Source organism: Chaetura pelagica, unplaced genomic scaffold (genome assembly GCF_000747805.2).
Source record: "Chaetura pelagica isolate M959 unplaced genomic scaffold, ChaPel_1.0 scaffold532, whole genome shotgun sequence".
NCBI classification, from domain to species: domain Eukaryota; kingdom Metazoa; phylum Chordata; class Aves; order Apodiformes; family Apodidae; genus Chaetura; species Chaetura pelagica.
In genome coordinates this window covers 448109-463584 of record NW_009952282.1, presented here as the reverse complement: position 1 = coordinate 463584, position 15476 = coordinate 448109, and the positions used below count along the sequence as shown (strand labels likewise).

The 15476-nt window shown below is 44.0% G+C and overlaps 1 protein-coding gene across 1 annotated transcript in view; it reads right to left on the bottom strand.

The window, feature by feature from the left end:
- The window catches only part of AGAP1 (ArfGAP with GTPase domain, ankyrin repeat and PH domain 1), a 243146-nt gene that overhangs the window by 65433 nt on the left and 162237 nt on the right, over positions 1-15476 (bottom strand). The window contains exon 11 of the mRNA XM_010007801.1: positions 12543-12704. Within this exon, the coding sequence (XP_010006103.1) occupies positions 12543-12704 (162 nt within the window). The remainder of the gene's footprint in view (positions 1-12542; positions 12705-15476) is intronic.

The following is a 15476-nucleotide window of genomic DNA, read 5'->3' as shown; positions in this document are numbered from 1 at the left end:
GCAAAGGAGTCAAAGTCAAGTCAATGCCATGTCAGCTTGAAAACCCCCATGAAGATGATGCTGCCAAGTGCCAAACAATCTCTTCTCCGAGGTACCCTGGACACCGGAGCATACCAGGTGAGAATCATTCTATCAAATGTGGTTATTTTTAAAACACATTTGGGTATTTCCCACATCTCAGCATCCCATTCTAATGGGAAATCTGCCAGGCTATGCCTGAGCCTCACAGGAGCTGCTGATGTCACTGCATACATCCTGCTGTTAAGCCATCATGAGATGCTAGCAAGGTATCTTCTGCTGCTGAGGAATCTATCCCTTCACTGTCTCCTCCCAGCCCTCAGATAAACAACCTTCAGGTGAAGCAGAGCAGAGCTGGCAGCAGGCTCCACCACCTGTGTCCACCACTCAAAGAAAGTCAACACAGCCAAAGATGTGGAATTTCTTCCCCTTAAAAGTTTACCTTTCTAAGGTGTTTACCTCCTTAATGGAAACAAATACAGACAATTAAGAGCTGACTGTGGGCCTTCCAGTTTATTACTACTTGGGCACTCAAAGCTTGGTAGAAAATCCCCCCATGCAAGAAGCACCAAAGCCCCTCCCAGCCTGAAAGACTTGTCCCTCAGAGCAGGCAGGAGAAGGCTGAGGAGCTCACTGCAATCCTGGCTGCTGGGACATCCATCAGCTCCAACCAGGATATGAAATTCCAGGCAATAGCTGAACCTGAAAACATTGGGAGAAAACCCAACAGCTTTGTTTCAAAGAGCAAAAACCCACCAAGACTGACTGGCTTTTTTTGCTCTAAATTCTCGTTTGGCCCTTGAACAGTAAGCAAGAATAGATCTTACAGGAGAAATGGATCTTACAGAAGAAATAAAAATAATACAAGCTGCTTTTTAAGAGGTAGGACTGGCCAGCACAGGGTTAGTTTTAGGAAAAAGCCTCCCACAATCCAACTGAAGGGATGCAGTAGAAGAGGGGTAAGGTCCACCAGGAAGGTTTTACTTGTGAGTTTAAGGAGTGACTGAGCTTTGCCTTCAGATTTTGGCCATTTAAGCAACTCTGTAAATTCTGTTGGACCTTGCAGGAAGCAGCCCTGTGAGGGAGACATTTAGTGGCAGAAATGGCTTCAGAAAAGGCTGGTTGCCTGCCCTGGCTTTTTGCAGAACTGCTTTATTATTTCAGCCAGCAGCAGGCAGGCAGAGCAGAATCAGACTGACAAGCAGCAATAAAAATGAGGGGTGCTACTGGAGTATTTTGACTGCATCCTTTCACTGCCATTCACAGCATCTTCCAAGCAGGGGAAACACATGCTCTTCACTTGACACATGGCTAATACATCGTACTTCAGCCTCCTCCAAGTCCTCCTCCCACCTCTCCAAGCTCCACACGCATCCAAAAATTGCATATTGTAGGATGCTGAAATGTGAGAAACAAGACTGGAAATATTGGAACAAGCAGCATTGCTTGAGACTGTTTTCCTTATGCAGTGGTTCAGGTTTGATATTCAAGCCTTTCAGGATTTTCTTCTCATTTTAGGAGGAATCTGAACTAAGAAAGATGTGACGTTTTTATAGGCAAGAAATTAACAGAAGCCTCATCAGCCTCTGAGCCAAGGGAATCTAAACTAAGGACCCAGCTACTGACCCTTTGCTTCTTTTGAAGCAAGCAGATTTATCCTCATTATGGGATGAAAACAGCACTTGGGAACATCATCTTTGTGGCCACTTGCAGCTAAACTTAAGGCTCCCTGAAACAGGTGCCAAAAAAGACACGTTCTCACAGCCCGAAGGTTAAACTGGATTAATTCTAAACACCTAGAAACAGACACGCTGTAATTTAACACGTGCTCAACGTGTGGGCTCAGCAGCAACTGGAAGTGAAATATCTCAAATATTATCAAACGTTACATCATTAAATACAAATTAGATGGAAACACAGGAAAGCTAAAAATTGACTAGGAGTTCAGCTACTCTAAATGGCTAATATGTCCATTTTTCACCTGAAGCCCTCTCCAATACAGTTTTGCCATTAAGCAAAAACCTAAAGAAAGGTAATCAATTCCAACTAAAAAGCACTTCTCCTGGAATGACTGCACTTCAAAACCCCGGGCTGGCTGCCAGCCCCCCGCCAGACAACAGCTATCAATGTTTCTGGGACTAGCACAGGAGCACGAGGGGCCATGCATAATTGACTAGAAGATGGGCTAAAACTGTGCCCAATCAGTGTGTGATCAAAACCGCGTGGAATATTCAGCGCCACTTGATTACACGGAGGCGCGTCCTCTCGCTCTCCTCCTGAAATCTCTTCAAGGTCCAGAGTACTGTAATAAGATCATTACTGTCAAGCGGTACGAATCGCAGGCAATGAGTCTTGGGATAGGAAGTCATACTTCACAAGCTCCTCTGCTTTCTTTTTTTTTTTTTCCTCTCTCTCTCTCCCTCTTTTTTTCCCCTGCATTTTACTGCGTGTGGAGGCAGCGAGGCGACGAGGTGACAGATAATGATCACGTCGCTGTGTGGCAACTAGAAAGGCACTTTTAAGAAAGAGCACAAGAGAAATCAGCTTAAGAGAAACTCCAACTTTTTTTTTTTTTTTTGCCTTTTCTTTTTTTCGTCCCCCTCAAAAATTAAATAGAATTAAACTGTGCAGTGTTCTCCTTTCGTGAATTAGGATTTAATGTCATTTAATTTAATCATCTGATAGATTTTCATATCATTCCAAAGCCTATTACCTCACAGACCAATGGCCAGTTTTCTCCATTTCACGCTCACAAAAGAAACCTTTATTAATTTCTTCTTCCCCCTTTTTTTTTTTTGGAGAGGGGGAAGTGGTGGGAAATGTCAATGATGAGGCCTGTTGAAGTTTTCTTTTCACCTACTCCTTTCACTGGAGTTGCAGGCTACGTATAATGCATAGCATCTATCAAAAGGAACCCGTTTCTGTAAAGAGAAAGGTGGAGGGATTGAAAGCAGCAGATGAAAGCACAGAGTATGAAACAAACATGCAGCAAACTCTCCACTCATGTCATGCACAGCATGTGTATCTGCAGCACAGGCTTCAGATGGGAAGATAACAAGTATCTGCTCAGTGAATTTGACAGTTAATTTAAGGCATCTACTTGATTAAAACTTGGCAAAACAATACAGGTTTGAAATGACTAACTGCTCAGGAGTTGGAAATCAAAAGATGTCTACAGCACTGCTACAGGGTTGTCTTTGGAAGTGCTTGACATCAATCCCATGGAGCATCCAAACTGGACTCCAGAGCCACATTTTTTCACACAGGGAAAGCTGCTATGACTGGATAAGAGTTCGGTGCTTAAGGGCAAGGAAACCCCAGCACAGATAAGAACATCCACTTATATCCACAGCACCTACATCCATGGAAGATTAAATCCCATCCCACAGTCCTCTGCACCTGGCCTTTCAGTCTCAAGAACCTTTGGAGGCCCCTTCTCAGGGCCAGGTGGGAAGTCTAGCTCCACACCTCATCGCATGTCACGCTCCATTAACACGGACTCCCATGGGCTCTACCACCAAGCAAGAACTCAAGGCTTGCAGCACTGGCCAAGGCACATGCTGCTGATACTGCAACCTGTGGCCCAGGAAAGGTTGAATCCTCATGCTCAGTTCACCCCAACCTATCCTTTGAAGATCACCACATGATGAGCCTAACGACTCTTAAAAAAATAAGTGTGTCAATCTCAGCATGAACATTTGGAAGAACCAAAACCACAAAGGGAAAATCACCATCTCCTCAAAGAAAACAACTTGAAATTGCTCAGGCTTTTGCACTGCACCCACTTTTCTTAAAGAAAAATTCCTGGAAGAAATTTTTGCATATTCAACAACTCATTGAGTAAAATTATTCATACACGTGGCCACCTTCCTCAGTTTTGGTTTGGACCTGCTTTACAAAAGGTGCCAAGAACATTTTAACAAAGCCATTAAAAGGAGAGGGTAGAAATACTTCTCAATCTGTAGGTTGTCACTAAATCCTAAAGCCTAAGACAGCTGGAAGAAAATCCCACCAGCACTAAAAGGGAGGGAAGGAAGGATTTGGTTGCAGCTACCGAGATGTGAAGAGTCTGTCCCTGTGCAGTAAAACTATCAATAAAAAAAACCACAACTAATTTATTTCTAGATTCTGTTCTGTGTGTGCCACTTGATGACGAGTTCTTTTTAGCATAATGCCAAGAGTGTGGTTTGTAACACCAGTGTAGCTCAGACCTGCTGACACATTCCCCCTTGAATGCCAGGTTTCAGCTGTGCCTGGCAGACCCCCTCAGTCAAACCACTGCCATTAATCTCACGTCGCGTATTATGGATAATAAAAAAAGCCTGTAATCAACTGGGATCCCATCAACCCTCCCCTCCAAGCTGCCCTTTGCCTCCTAAGGCAAACATCAGTTTAGCAAGGCATGTGGTAGAGAAGCAGAGCACACCAAGAGTCACCACAGGCTGGGGCATGAGGTCTTCCTGGCCTGCTGTGCTTCCACCAGCAGCTCCTGGGAGACGCCTACAAACAGGCAGCACAGGAACTGCAACCTGTCCCCTGCTACACCTTCCAGAACTGACCATGGTTTGGGGGTGTCCTGAGAGAGGTTGTAATCTTTATTTTAAGAGACCTTCACGGATTTTTCTTCTTCATGTTTGTCTAACCTAGTGGTTCTGTTTTAGCTGCTTAAGGTTGTCTGAAGGGGATTACTTTGACTTCCCTCTTTGAAGGCAGCTTCTTCCCAAAGTACCTCTGGAGCTCAGTTCCAAGAGGCTGATGAGTCCATGCACACAGAAAACTGAGGACAGGGCATCCTTCAAACACTAAGTCTTCCTTCTGCACCAAAACAGTCTGTTCCTTTACACTGTGACACCTTGACTCCAGAGTTCAGTTTTGTGGTGAACAGGAGAACTAAGTTGTACTTAACACGATGACCTTACTTTAGTCTTTTCATTTAATAAATGGCATTTTATTCTTAAGGTATTTGAATTTAGGGGTAGAGATTCATAATGAAGTGACACAGTCTACCACTCTGGAAAAACTGGCAAGGAACTTTTGAAGTAGACACTGTTACTTAAGTAATAAAACAGAAGTAGCTTCTGTAGCAGGATTAGTATCTTACAAGTACTTCTTGCTATCCTGTAAACACCATCTTGTGATCAGGAACCTTTTCCACAGCTCAGGTCTGTGTCCCAGGCTGACAGCATAGTTCTAAAGACACTAATTCCCTGAGGCCAGGAAAATGCTAAGGTGGCACTTGTTTTCACTCAACTATAAAGCTCCTTAAAATATCTTTCATTTTCCAAAAAAACAGGTCAAATCCCAGCACAGCACTTGCACTGAGGACACACAGCCCTCCCTTCTGCAGTCTGCAGAGCACAGTGTCCTAAGACTGAGACCAATTTGCAGAGAAATGTAGGAAGACCCAAGCAGGTGTTACCTTTCTAAGGATATCCAGAGGTGCTGGTGTGTACAGCCACCACCAGTTCCACCTGGGACTCCTTTCCAGAACCCCCTTTCCTGCTGTTTTTACTGTGACACTTTTCCTTTTGAGCAGGTAGGTGGACCCAGCAGCCTCTTCTGACCCTGAGCTAACAGTGGGTTTTAAAGAGAAGAAGGAATCTTTCAACTTGTTTAGTCTGCAATGAAGTGGGTTAAAACAATAGATGAGCTTCACCTCCCTTGTCTTTCACTCCTCAGCATCAACATAAATGTCTTTCAGCAGCAAACCTTTCATGTCAGAAAGGCTGCGACGACCGTGGCTGAAGGTTTCTCAACAAGTGACCTTTATGCCTTGGTTGAAAGCAACTCTCTGAAGACTGGATCTCCATTTTATTAATTTCTGCCCTCCTGTTTCCCAGGTGCACAGCAATTGGCCAGCTCTCTATCTCCTGGGAGGCACTGAATGGAGTTACTGCTGAGCACTGGAATGACAACCCAAGAGTGCTGTGACACTGGACAGGTGACTACCTCTCAGACCCCTGCAATATGCCTCAATCACAACAAGCTCTTGGCTCTACAGACAACAAATACGGTCACATAGGGCTGATAATTAAAGTTCTCATGCAGGTAGGAAAAAATACAGCTAGATATTTTGCTCACTTTGTTTCTCTTCTTGCCACCTAAGCTCTGCTTTTATGAAATCTTGATCCACAAAGCAGCTAGAGAACAGCTGGATCAGGAAAGGCTTGTGATTCTCCCATGATAATCCTCCAACCAAGGATGCCTACACTACCAACCACACTCCTGAAGTCCTTCTAAAACCAATCTTGCTAAACTTCAGATCAATTGATGAGCAGCAAAGCAGAACTTGGGGTTTTTTTTGGTGTGTGCAGTATGCAATTCAGCAAAATGCTATTTGCTGAATTTTCTGAACTGTTTAACACACAGAAGGAAAAATGATACGGGGATCAACAAACAGCACATGAGCAAAAGTCAGCAGGGGCCCTAAATTAATTACAAAACTATTACTCCTCTAAATGACCTGGGTCTGTATTTTGTTTTTCATTTTTTGTTCTTAAATTATTTCCACACCCAGTTTTGTGGGTTTTTTTTCAGTTTTAATTAACTGGTGCATCCCCAGCCCAGGCTGTGGGCACAGGTAGAGTGTTGGGATGGGCTTTGCAGCTGGCATGGGGCTAGATGGATGAACAGGTTTGAAACAAGCTAGATTAAACACACTCTTGTTAAGGCACACATTTGCCACAGGGATACCTGGAGTGGAATGATGGAGACTGTTCCCTAATTCCATACAGCACTGTGGCTTTATTTCATTTGTGCATGTTTGTTCATCTCACCGGATCATATTCCTGCATTCTCACCAAAATTAAAAACACCTTCCCAAGAACCCTTCCATACTTGCTCCTATGAGGCAGCAGGTTGTCATTATTGATAACTGAGTTCCAGGGACTGGGCAAAATCCCCAAGATGAGAAGATTGATTACCAGGAGTAACTTTTGTGGAGACTCTACAATGCTTATCTGCCTGTACAGAGAAGTACACTTAATTATCCTGCAACAGACATGAAAGAGCTTTTACTAGAAGAACATTTGGTGGCAGTTTAGTACTGTGCTCAGGCAACACAATCCATACAGAGACCTTCACATCTAACAGATTTGATTCCAAAGGTTGCAAACTCTTTAATAGGTGAGTAGTTTTGCCCTTGCTGCAGCTGCAGGTCAAGAGATTAGATTTCACATCCTCCTTGCAGAGAAAAGGGAGTGACAGTGCTGTGACTTTTTGTGCTGGAAAGGTTTTGGAACATGCTGTCCTCTGACAATGTCAGAAGGTTTTTTCCAGACCATAAAAAGCCAAAAAAAAAAAAAAAAAAAAAAAAAAAAAAAAAAAGGAGCACCAAGTAAAAATATATCCCTTCATCATGGTCCTTAATTCAACTAAGTATCAGCATCAACAATGTCAAGTCCATCTGTCAAATGAAAACTCTACTCTCCCACAAACACTGCAGTTCATTGTTCGAATCTGCTTCATGGAACTGTCTCAGTGGAACTTCCACTAAATTTCCTCAATTCCCAATGAATTTTTAAAATACCTGTTTAAAGAAACTTTTCAGCTCAGTCTGGCCACAGCACACTTGCTAGAAGCATGCACTTCAGGAAATGTGTGCTAAAACTGTCTGGAGAAGACTGTGCACAGCCATGCAGAGAGCCAAACATGCTTCAATCATTCCAGCATGCAAAACACAAGGGTGCTTGAGGGATTAGACTTAGGAGAGCTCAGGGTGAGAAGCTGCAGATAAAATGCACACAGGGTTTTCATGCATCACACACAGCACATTCAGGGAACGGCTGGACTGCTTCCCATTTACACAAAATAGCCATTTTTCAGGTGTTACACAGATTGCAGAGACCGATGCTAAGAACTGCATCTCCCTGCCTTTGTCATCCAGCTTTTGGGATGGCTCAAAGGTGCCAAGATGCCTTGGGAATAAACCAGCACTTCCCTTGGCTTTTTGCACCTCATCCCCACGCAGTAGAGAAAGCAGATGAAAGCAGGGAAATTTTTGCTTCTTGCTACTAAACCCTCTTCTTCCATCCCCAGAAAACAGATGAACTTATTTTCATTTCAAACTTAACTATAGCTCATCTTCAATGCTCCCTGAGATTCAGAAGAGGATGTTAACAGCGTTACAACACATGCTTGTGGAGAACACAAGCTTTTGAAAGACATGTTTCAGCTCACCCCAGGAAAATAAAAAATGCAGTTTCTCAGTAACCTGAGGTTCATCCTCAGCTACAGGCCTGAAGGTGCACACCTAGAGTTGGGGGCTAGACTGCACGGACCAGAACAGACCAGGGAAAAGCTGTTACTTCCACCAGGGGCAGAGAAGAAATGCCTTTGTGTCAAGAAAACAGTTCTGAAAAGAAACATAAAAGGTCTTTGCTTGTCCTTCAAGAGTTCTTTAGAAACCAGAGATGAAGAAGAATGCAGACTTGCAGAGGAAACACAGAGTTTGGAATGTCTACGGAGTCACTAAGCACTTCTATTACTCTCCCATCAACTCCTGTTGGCCCTGTTGGCCAGAGCTCTTAGTCAATGCAGCACTTGCAGAGGGTGGATGAGCTCGATCTGACATGGAAATGCATTCAGCTTCTACAGCTCCTCACTCCTCCGAGCTGGGTCGAGGGCAGGCAGGTCCCCGCCGGCACAGCCGCCAAGTTTTAAAACTAACAGCAGTAAGAAAAAAATAAACACTCTCTTTCTGTGAAGAGTATGTCCAAGAAAGCTTTTTAATTCTTCTCCTTGTTTTCAAGCTGAAAACCCTTCCCATTATCAGTAGGTGTTCCAGAGAATGCAGCAACACAAGGGAACTAAAACAGACGGGGCTCTGAGCAGCGATTCCGCTTTGAAAGCGGCACCGGGTCATCCCGCTCCGAGCAAGTTTAGACGACGTGGTGGGAGAAACACTGCTGGCTGCTGGAACCTTGCCTAATGTAAGCAGTCCTGCTGCTACCCTCAAAAACACTGAGACATTTTTTTCAGTGACAAGTTCTGTACCAAGAACTCAAAAACTTCTCTCTGGGTTTCATGGCACCGGGAAAATGTCACGAGAATCTCATTTTCCAAAATACAGGAACCAAAATTTCCTGTCCAGCCAGCTGCAGCATGGCTGCTTCAGTGGTTTTGTTGCTGAGAAAACCCAGCAGAAAGATAAACCAAGGAGGATGAAAGAATCGTTCCCAGAAAGAGAGGGCTGTGCATGTGCAGATAGTGTGGAGAAAGAAGAATCAGCATGACCTTTATGGAAGGGCATAAAAGAGATGAGCATCAGTCCTTGGAATTAGTGAATCATCCTGGGCTCACTAGTGTCCATCATCGTGATATCTGAATACTTGGGCAGAGGTCAATGATCAAAGCAGGCACGTTCAAGGAGAAAAAAAGACCACAAAGGGCAGTAAAAATGCTAGTTTGCTGAAGACCAGATTTAAACCTCACTGAACACCTCAGTTTTGCTACAGACAAAAAATGAAGGAACCCAGAATATCTGTTTGAAAGCTGATGCTTGAAATGTGCCTGGACCCAAAGGAAGGCACCACAAAATCCAGAATTACCCAAATCATACAACTCTGATCCATTGTAACTGTTTGAGAACAGCTATTGCAGGAGGATCCTCCTCCTCCTTTCCACAGAGAGTTCAGGATTTCCAGAAGGCAGCAATACACAGTTCTCCCATGATTATCACCACAGCCTTCTGCAGCTTTTTATTTTCAATAAGGCACCTGCTGCAATCTCAAACCCTTGATCAAAGCTGCCAAGGCAAAGCATGCATCTCTCAGAACATGCATCTCTCTTCCTTGTACTGTTTAATGTGGATTTGTGGTCTTCAAAACCGTAGTATTCCTCTGTGGGTTTAAATCTATGCTCTTGGCAAGTGTGGAGGAAGCAAAATCAAAAAGGGAATCTTTTAGGTCACTGAAGAGATTTGTAGCCAAGTGCTGGAGAACAAGGAAATAAGCCTTTCCTGAGGAAAAGCTGAATTACTTAACTGAAAACGGCTTTGAATTGCAAGACAGATGTGAAAATGCTGCATTCAACTACTTGCAGAAAAACCCCTCAGAGCCTGAAGCACCTCAGAAACACACCCCTCCTCACAGCAGGCTGGCTGGTGACACAGGTTTTCCCAGGGCTGGAGTTATTCCCATCACTCAGCACCACAGGACCAGCACTACCACCGAGCACACCAAGCCTAACTCCTGCCTTGCCCCAACACAAGTACCAGAAAATACAGCCAGAGCCTGCAAGTGTCACGTGCCAGCCTTTAGAAAAAGCAACCCCCAGCCTTTAGCCTTAGTTAGTCTTGCTGGAAAGTACTTAATGGGAATCTGCAATCAGTACTTTTCCTGAGATGCCCTTCTTCAAAAAGGACAGAGAACTTGAGCACGCTTCATTGCTTTCTCCTTCAGCTTCTGCTGACAGACGAGGCTGATTGTCCTAACTGTCAGCCATCTCCTCCCAAGCCTGCTAAGGATTCAAGGGCCAGGAAGATTAGTTGTCTGCTGAAGGATGCCCAGAGTTCCCCTCACACATGCTGAGAACGCTGTATAAAAAGTTGCAGTTCTGTTCTGGTGGCCAATTGCTGGTTTTCACTGGGCTGTGCTTTCTCAGAGATGCTACAAAAACAAATACTTGAACAAGCACTGTGGGCCAAGCAAGCCAGACAACTGGGAGCCCCAGGCCAGAAGGGAGTGCCCCACTCAGAAGGCATGTGAGAAGAAGCAGCTCAAAGCAAGCTGATGGGCTAATACAAATAGGAAGATGGTGAGAGCAGGTGTCAGCACCCACTGCAGCTTTCAAGGCTCTCTGTGTGTCGCTTGGTGCTGCCTGCCAGGCAGCTTTCATCCTTCTGGAAGCATATTTATCCTGCTTACATGAAAGGGGACAGTTTTGTAAAGCTATTGCAAAAGAATTTCAAACTAGCACAATATGATGCTGGAGACAAGGTGGAAAAGAGAAGGATGTAGGCACATACTGCCTGCCCAAATAAGAGCGATTTTAGAAACAAGAGGCACCACAACTACAAATCCCCCATGGCTTGCTGCAGCCCAGGACCACACAGGCTCCAGCTCCAGTGACTTGTGAAAATAATCTCCCCAGGAGAAAGAAAACACACAGGTATTAACTACTTAGAAAGAGATTTTCAAAGGCTCTTGATATCCAGCTGGTCTTGATTCATATTGACTTCAACAAAATAGTCTTGGACCAATGGTGAGCGCTCTGAAAAACCCCCTCTATAACTTGCCATGGAGATATGAAAACAAGTGGCGTAAAAGAGATTGTTAGGAAAAAAAAAAAGAAAAAGATGACAAATTAAAAATGAAAGGTTAAAATAAAAGTTGGCTTCAGGCCATAAACTAGGGGGAAACTAACAGTAAAGATAGTTAAACGACTGGAAAGAGAACACAACAGGAGCTATGATGAAAAAAAGCTGAGGGCTTTTAAAAAGGGATTTGTATAGACAGCTGGGGAAATAAATTCCACATGTGACAGAAGTGCAATTGAGAAATTAAATAAATGGAAAATAAGGATGACTAAGTAGTAGTTACCATGCCCCTTCTCAGTTGTATACTATTATCACATCTATTTTTAATGTCTCTTCAGCTGTCTGCAATTGTCATCCTTTTTAAAGAACTTGTTCCAACGCTCTTTGATACTGAATTAGCTGTTTTTCACTCTCCAGTGCTTACGACCACATCTTTTCTTACACAACACTCCCCTTTTCCAGCCATGTTATTCCATTGTCTCCGTTTTTTCATCTCCCCCTATGTGTTGACTCCCCAGTTTCTGAGCTTGCCAACTTGCTCATCTATTTTTTCTGGAGCTCTTTTGGTTGAATCCTAGCATGTTTCTTTTCTTCTTTTCTAAAGATACAAGTATGTTTTATGTCATATCTGGCTACTGTACACATTGTTACTCCTTCAGAAGGCCACTGAACAGCTTGGAAATAGTAAGCTAAACTAAGGGAAAAAAAGAGAAGTTCTTTCTGGCTTTTGCTTTCTGGTTCTTAAAAAAAGAACCCAAACATTTAAACTCTCCCCTTTTCCTTTTTAACCTCAAATAACTCAATCTGTGCACGAGCAGCTGAATATTCAAACAATAACAGGCATCAGAAGCATTTGTGATTCTAGAGCCCAGGATGTGTCTAAGCAGAAGAGATAACATCAGATTTAGTAAGACTGAAAAAAATGCACAAGTTCTTACATGATTTCTGGGTTACTGAGTGAACCTGACTTCTTTAAAATCTTCTTCCAAGTGTGCCTGTACTCTACGGCTAAAGATCTTCCACCTCCATATTAACTTGGGAGACTTTAGTATTTATGAAAAAAATCCATTTCCAAATGCTTCAGACAGTCAAATTCACCACTGTGTGATGCCTCAGACCATTTGCCTTCATTAAAAGACCAGTCTTTAATTTCTCTACTTCAGCACAACTCTCTTGACCTTCTGTATGCAAAGCCAACAGTGTAGCTGAGTTGTACTTAACACTGCTCTTTGGAGCAGGGTTTTCAAAATTCAGACTTCCACCTTACCTTCAGCTGTGCCCGAGATCCCATCAGCTTTGAAGTTGCTGGTGCTTTTCTTCCTACGGTGCTTCTTTCTGTTGGCATGAGGTGAAGGAGGTGGATCGAGCTTGGGGCTTGTTGTACTGGATATACTGGGACTTGAGCACACAGAATCTCCTAATCCGGTATCTGCAGTTTAGGGGGGGCAAAAAAAAAAGAAGGAAAAATAAAAATACTGCATAATTCGAATTAATGATTGCTAGAATCCAAGCTAGAACCCTTGGTATCTATTAGCAGCTGACTTCTTGAGCTCACTGACTTCCAAAGGCTACGGGAGAGCTTCTTAACAACACCCACTGCTTTTTCAAAGAGGTCCAAAAAAGCAACTTGTCTGAAGTTCTGATTCCAGCCATATTAAGTCAACAGGACTCTGCATCAATTTTAGAAGCAGGCCAGCTGGAACACAAAAAACAATGGGAAATCACTTTATTACTCCCAATTGCTGCTTCTTACCCAGATCTTACTGCTCCTCAAATTAACTTGTGTCACGCTAGGACATTTTAATACATAACAGAACAGAAATACCCCAACACCCCCTGAAGACTCACTGCTTTCATTAATATTAGAGACAGACACACAGGGAAAAGGTGCTGATGGCAATAAAGGAGGGCAAATAAGGTAACTACTATGTGCCTGATACAATTAATAGTGTGGGATAAAGGGTCACTTATTACTGGCTCCCAATGACAAAAAAAATAATAAAATCCCATGTTTAGTGTGTTCACTTTTCCACTGCATTGGCCAGGGTAGGATAACATGCAACAATTTTAAGAACTAATTGCCAGAGTAATTTTCTCCCCTCTCCCACCAATTAGCTCGCCTAGCCCAATAAAAATTCAAGGTTGATGACACCTCCTTCTCACAGAGACCCACAGCCTGTTCCCTGGCCCACGTAATGGCTGGGGATAGATGAACTGCTGCTTTTTCAGTAGTGCTGATCTTTTTCAGTCAAGAAACATCCAACTGCTGTATTTCAGAAAAGTTCAGCAAACGATGATGTACTTGAAATTACTCCATGTGACTCCTTTCACACGGCAAATACTTAAGGAACCTTAAATCCCCACTTTTCCCCAAGGCTGGCAATGTATTTTCAGTTGACCTGCAATTGATCTTTTGGTTATGATTAGTACAAAATGCATTTCTGCTTTGCTGGGTTGGTATTGGTTTTAATAATAAAATTTAACAGAACATCCTACACTTGACTTCAAGCGCTTGCTCCCACGCAAAGTGAGGCTGTTTCCAAAACCTTGGGTTTTGTCCCATATTGCATGTAAGATGAATAAATATTTTAGAAAAATATCAAGCCAAGACTATGTACAAGGTAGCTTCTGATTTTTTTGAGTAGTTAAATCTCTACACAGCTGCCTGTTTGACAAAGAAATAGTTCTGTTCTTCCCTAATACACTTCACTGACTAATATCCAGATGCAAGTTAGCTACTGCATGTCTTAAATATTTACCTCCAGTTTGAGACTAAAGGTTTCCTATGTTGGGTACTGAAAAGGAAGAAAAACCCCCCACCAAAAACCCCCTCCTTTGCAGCAACGACATGAAAATTGCTGCGTTGAGACGGGCCATAGTGCAGCCAGGTGCTGGCAAGGAAGGGGCCTGGCTGTGCCAGCAAGGCCTGCCATGGAGCACCAAAAATGCATCTTGTTGATTTTCACACTCCTGTGAAAATCCAGAAAACTCGTAAATATAATGGGAAAAAAATTCCAGAGAGCACAGCAGCCAGGAAGGCCTGCTCACATCTACTGTAATTTCTCAAAATGCTTCGGTGTTTCCCCTCAGAAAAGACAAGGCAAGCAGCACAGGGACAGGCCTCATCTGCAGCTTTCACTGTAGAAAGAATTATTCCATTTGACGCAAAGGGACAAAAAGACCCCATCATGTCAGCTCTCACAGCTCGGAGGACTTCTAATTGCACTGGGGAGAGAGGGCAGGGAGGAAGGCCCATTGCTGGGAGAGGAAAAGCCAGCTCTTCCACACTCTCCCCTCCTCTCCAAAAGCTCATTCCCACGTATCAGCGAGGCCAAGGCACATGCCAAAGCCACCAGTCCCCAGGGCAGGTGTAGGAGGAGCGTCCCCCCCCCCCCCTGCCACTCCAGGTTCAACCACCACGCCCCGATCCTGCAAACAGTGATGAAACTGCATCCTGCCACACCAATCCCAGGCAGGATGCCAGCAGGATCCTGGTTAGGAAACGGGGAGGTAGATCTGCACGCTGGCTGCAGCTCGGCCTCGTGTCAGGGCTATAAATTGCACCGACAAAACCTTCTCACCAGCGCTGAGAAATGAGGAGCGCGCGGCTCGGCCACGCACGTTGGGGAGCTGAAGAATTAACCTCCTGTGGTAAAACCCCCACGATCGCAGCCCTTTCCAGGTAATAACCTGCCGTCCTTGGGTCAAGCAGCTCGGAAGTGAAGAGCCCGACGCCTTCCCTCCCCCTCAACCAGCAAAGAAACACGAGTCGCTCGTAAACGGGTGTCGAGCCGATATTGTCGGTGTATTAATGCCCTGTATCCCGGGTTTCGGAGACCACCCTTTGAAGATGGAAGTTATTTAACATGCTCCCAGTTTAAAATATGAGCAATCAGAAGGCGCTGGGCTCGCACGCTGTGCTTTCCCATTTCCCACTACTTCTCCTGCCTGACAAGGTATTCTTCAAATTGAAAAGAGGGCTCCTGAAAGCCCGGCTTCGGAAAACTGTAAATGAGTTCAGGCTTCAGCCCGCTGAATGCAATTTCATACTCCTGACTGAATACAAATAATGCATTTTATTTTGTATCAATTACCACGCCTGAGAACAGACGACCACTGCCGGCGCTATTAAATGTAAGGGGGTGGGGGGGGGGGGGGTTGAAAGGAAAAAAAAAAAGGCCCGGAAAAAGGGAAGCCAAAA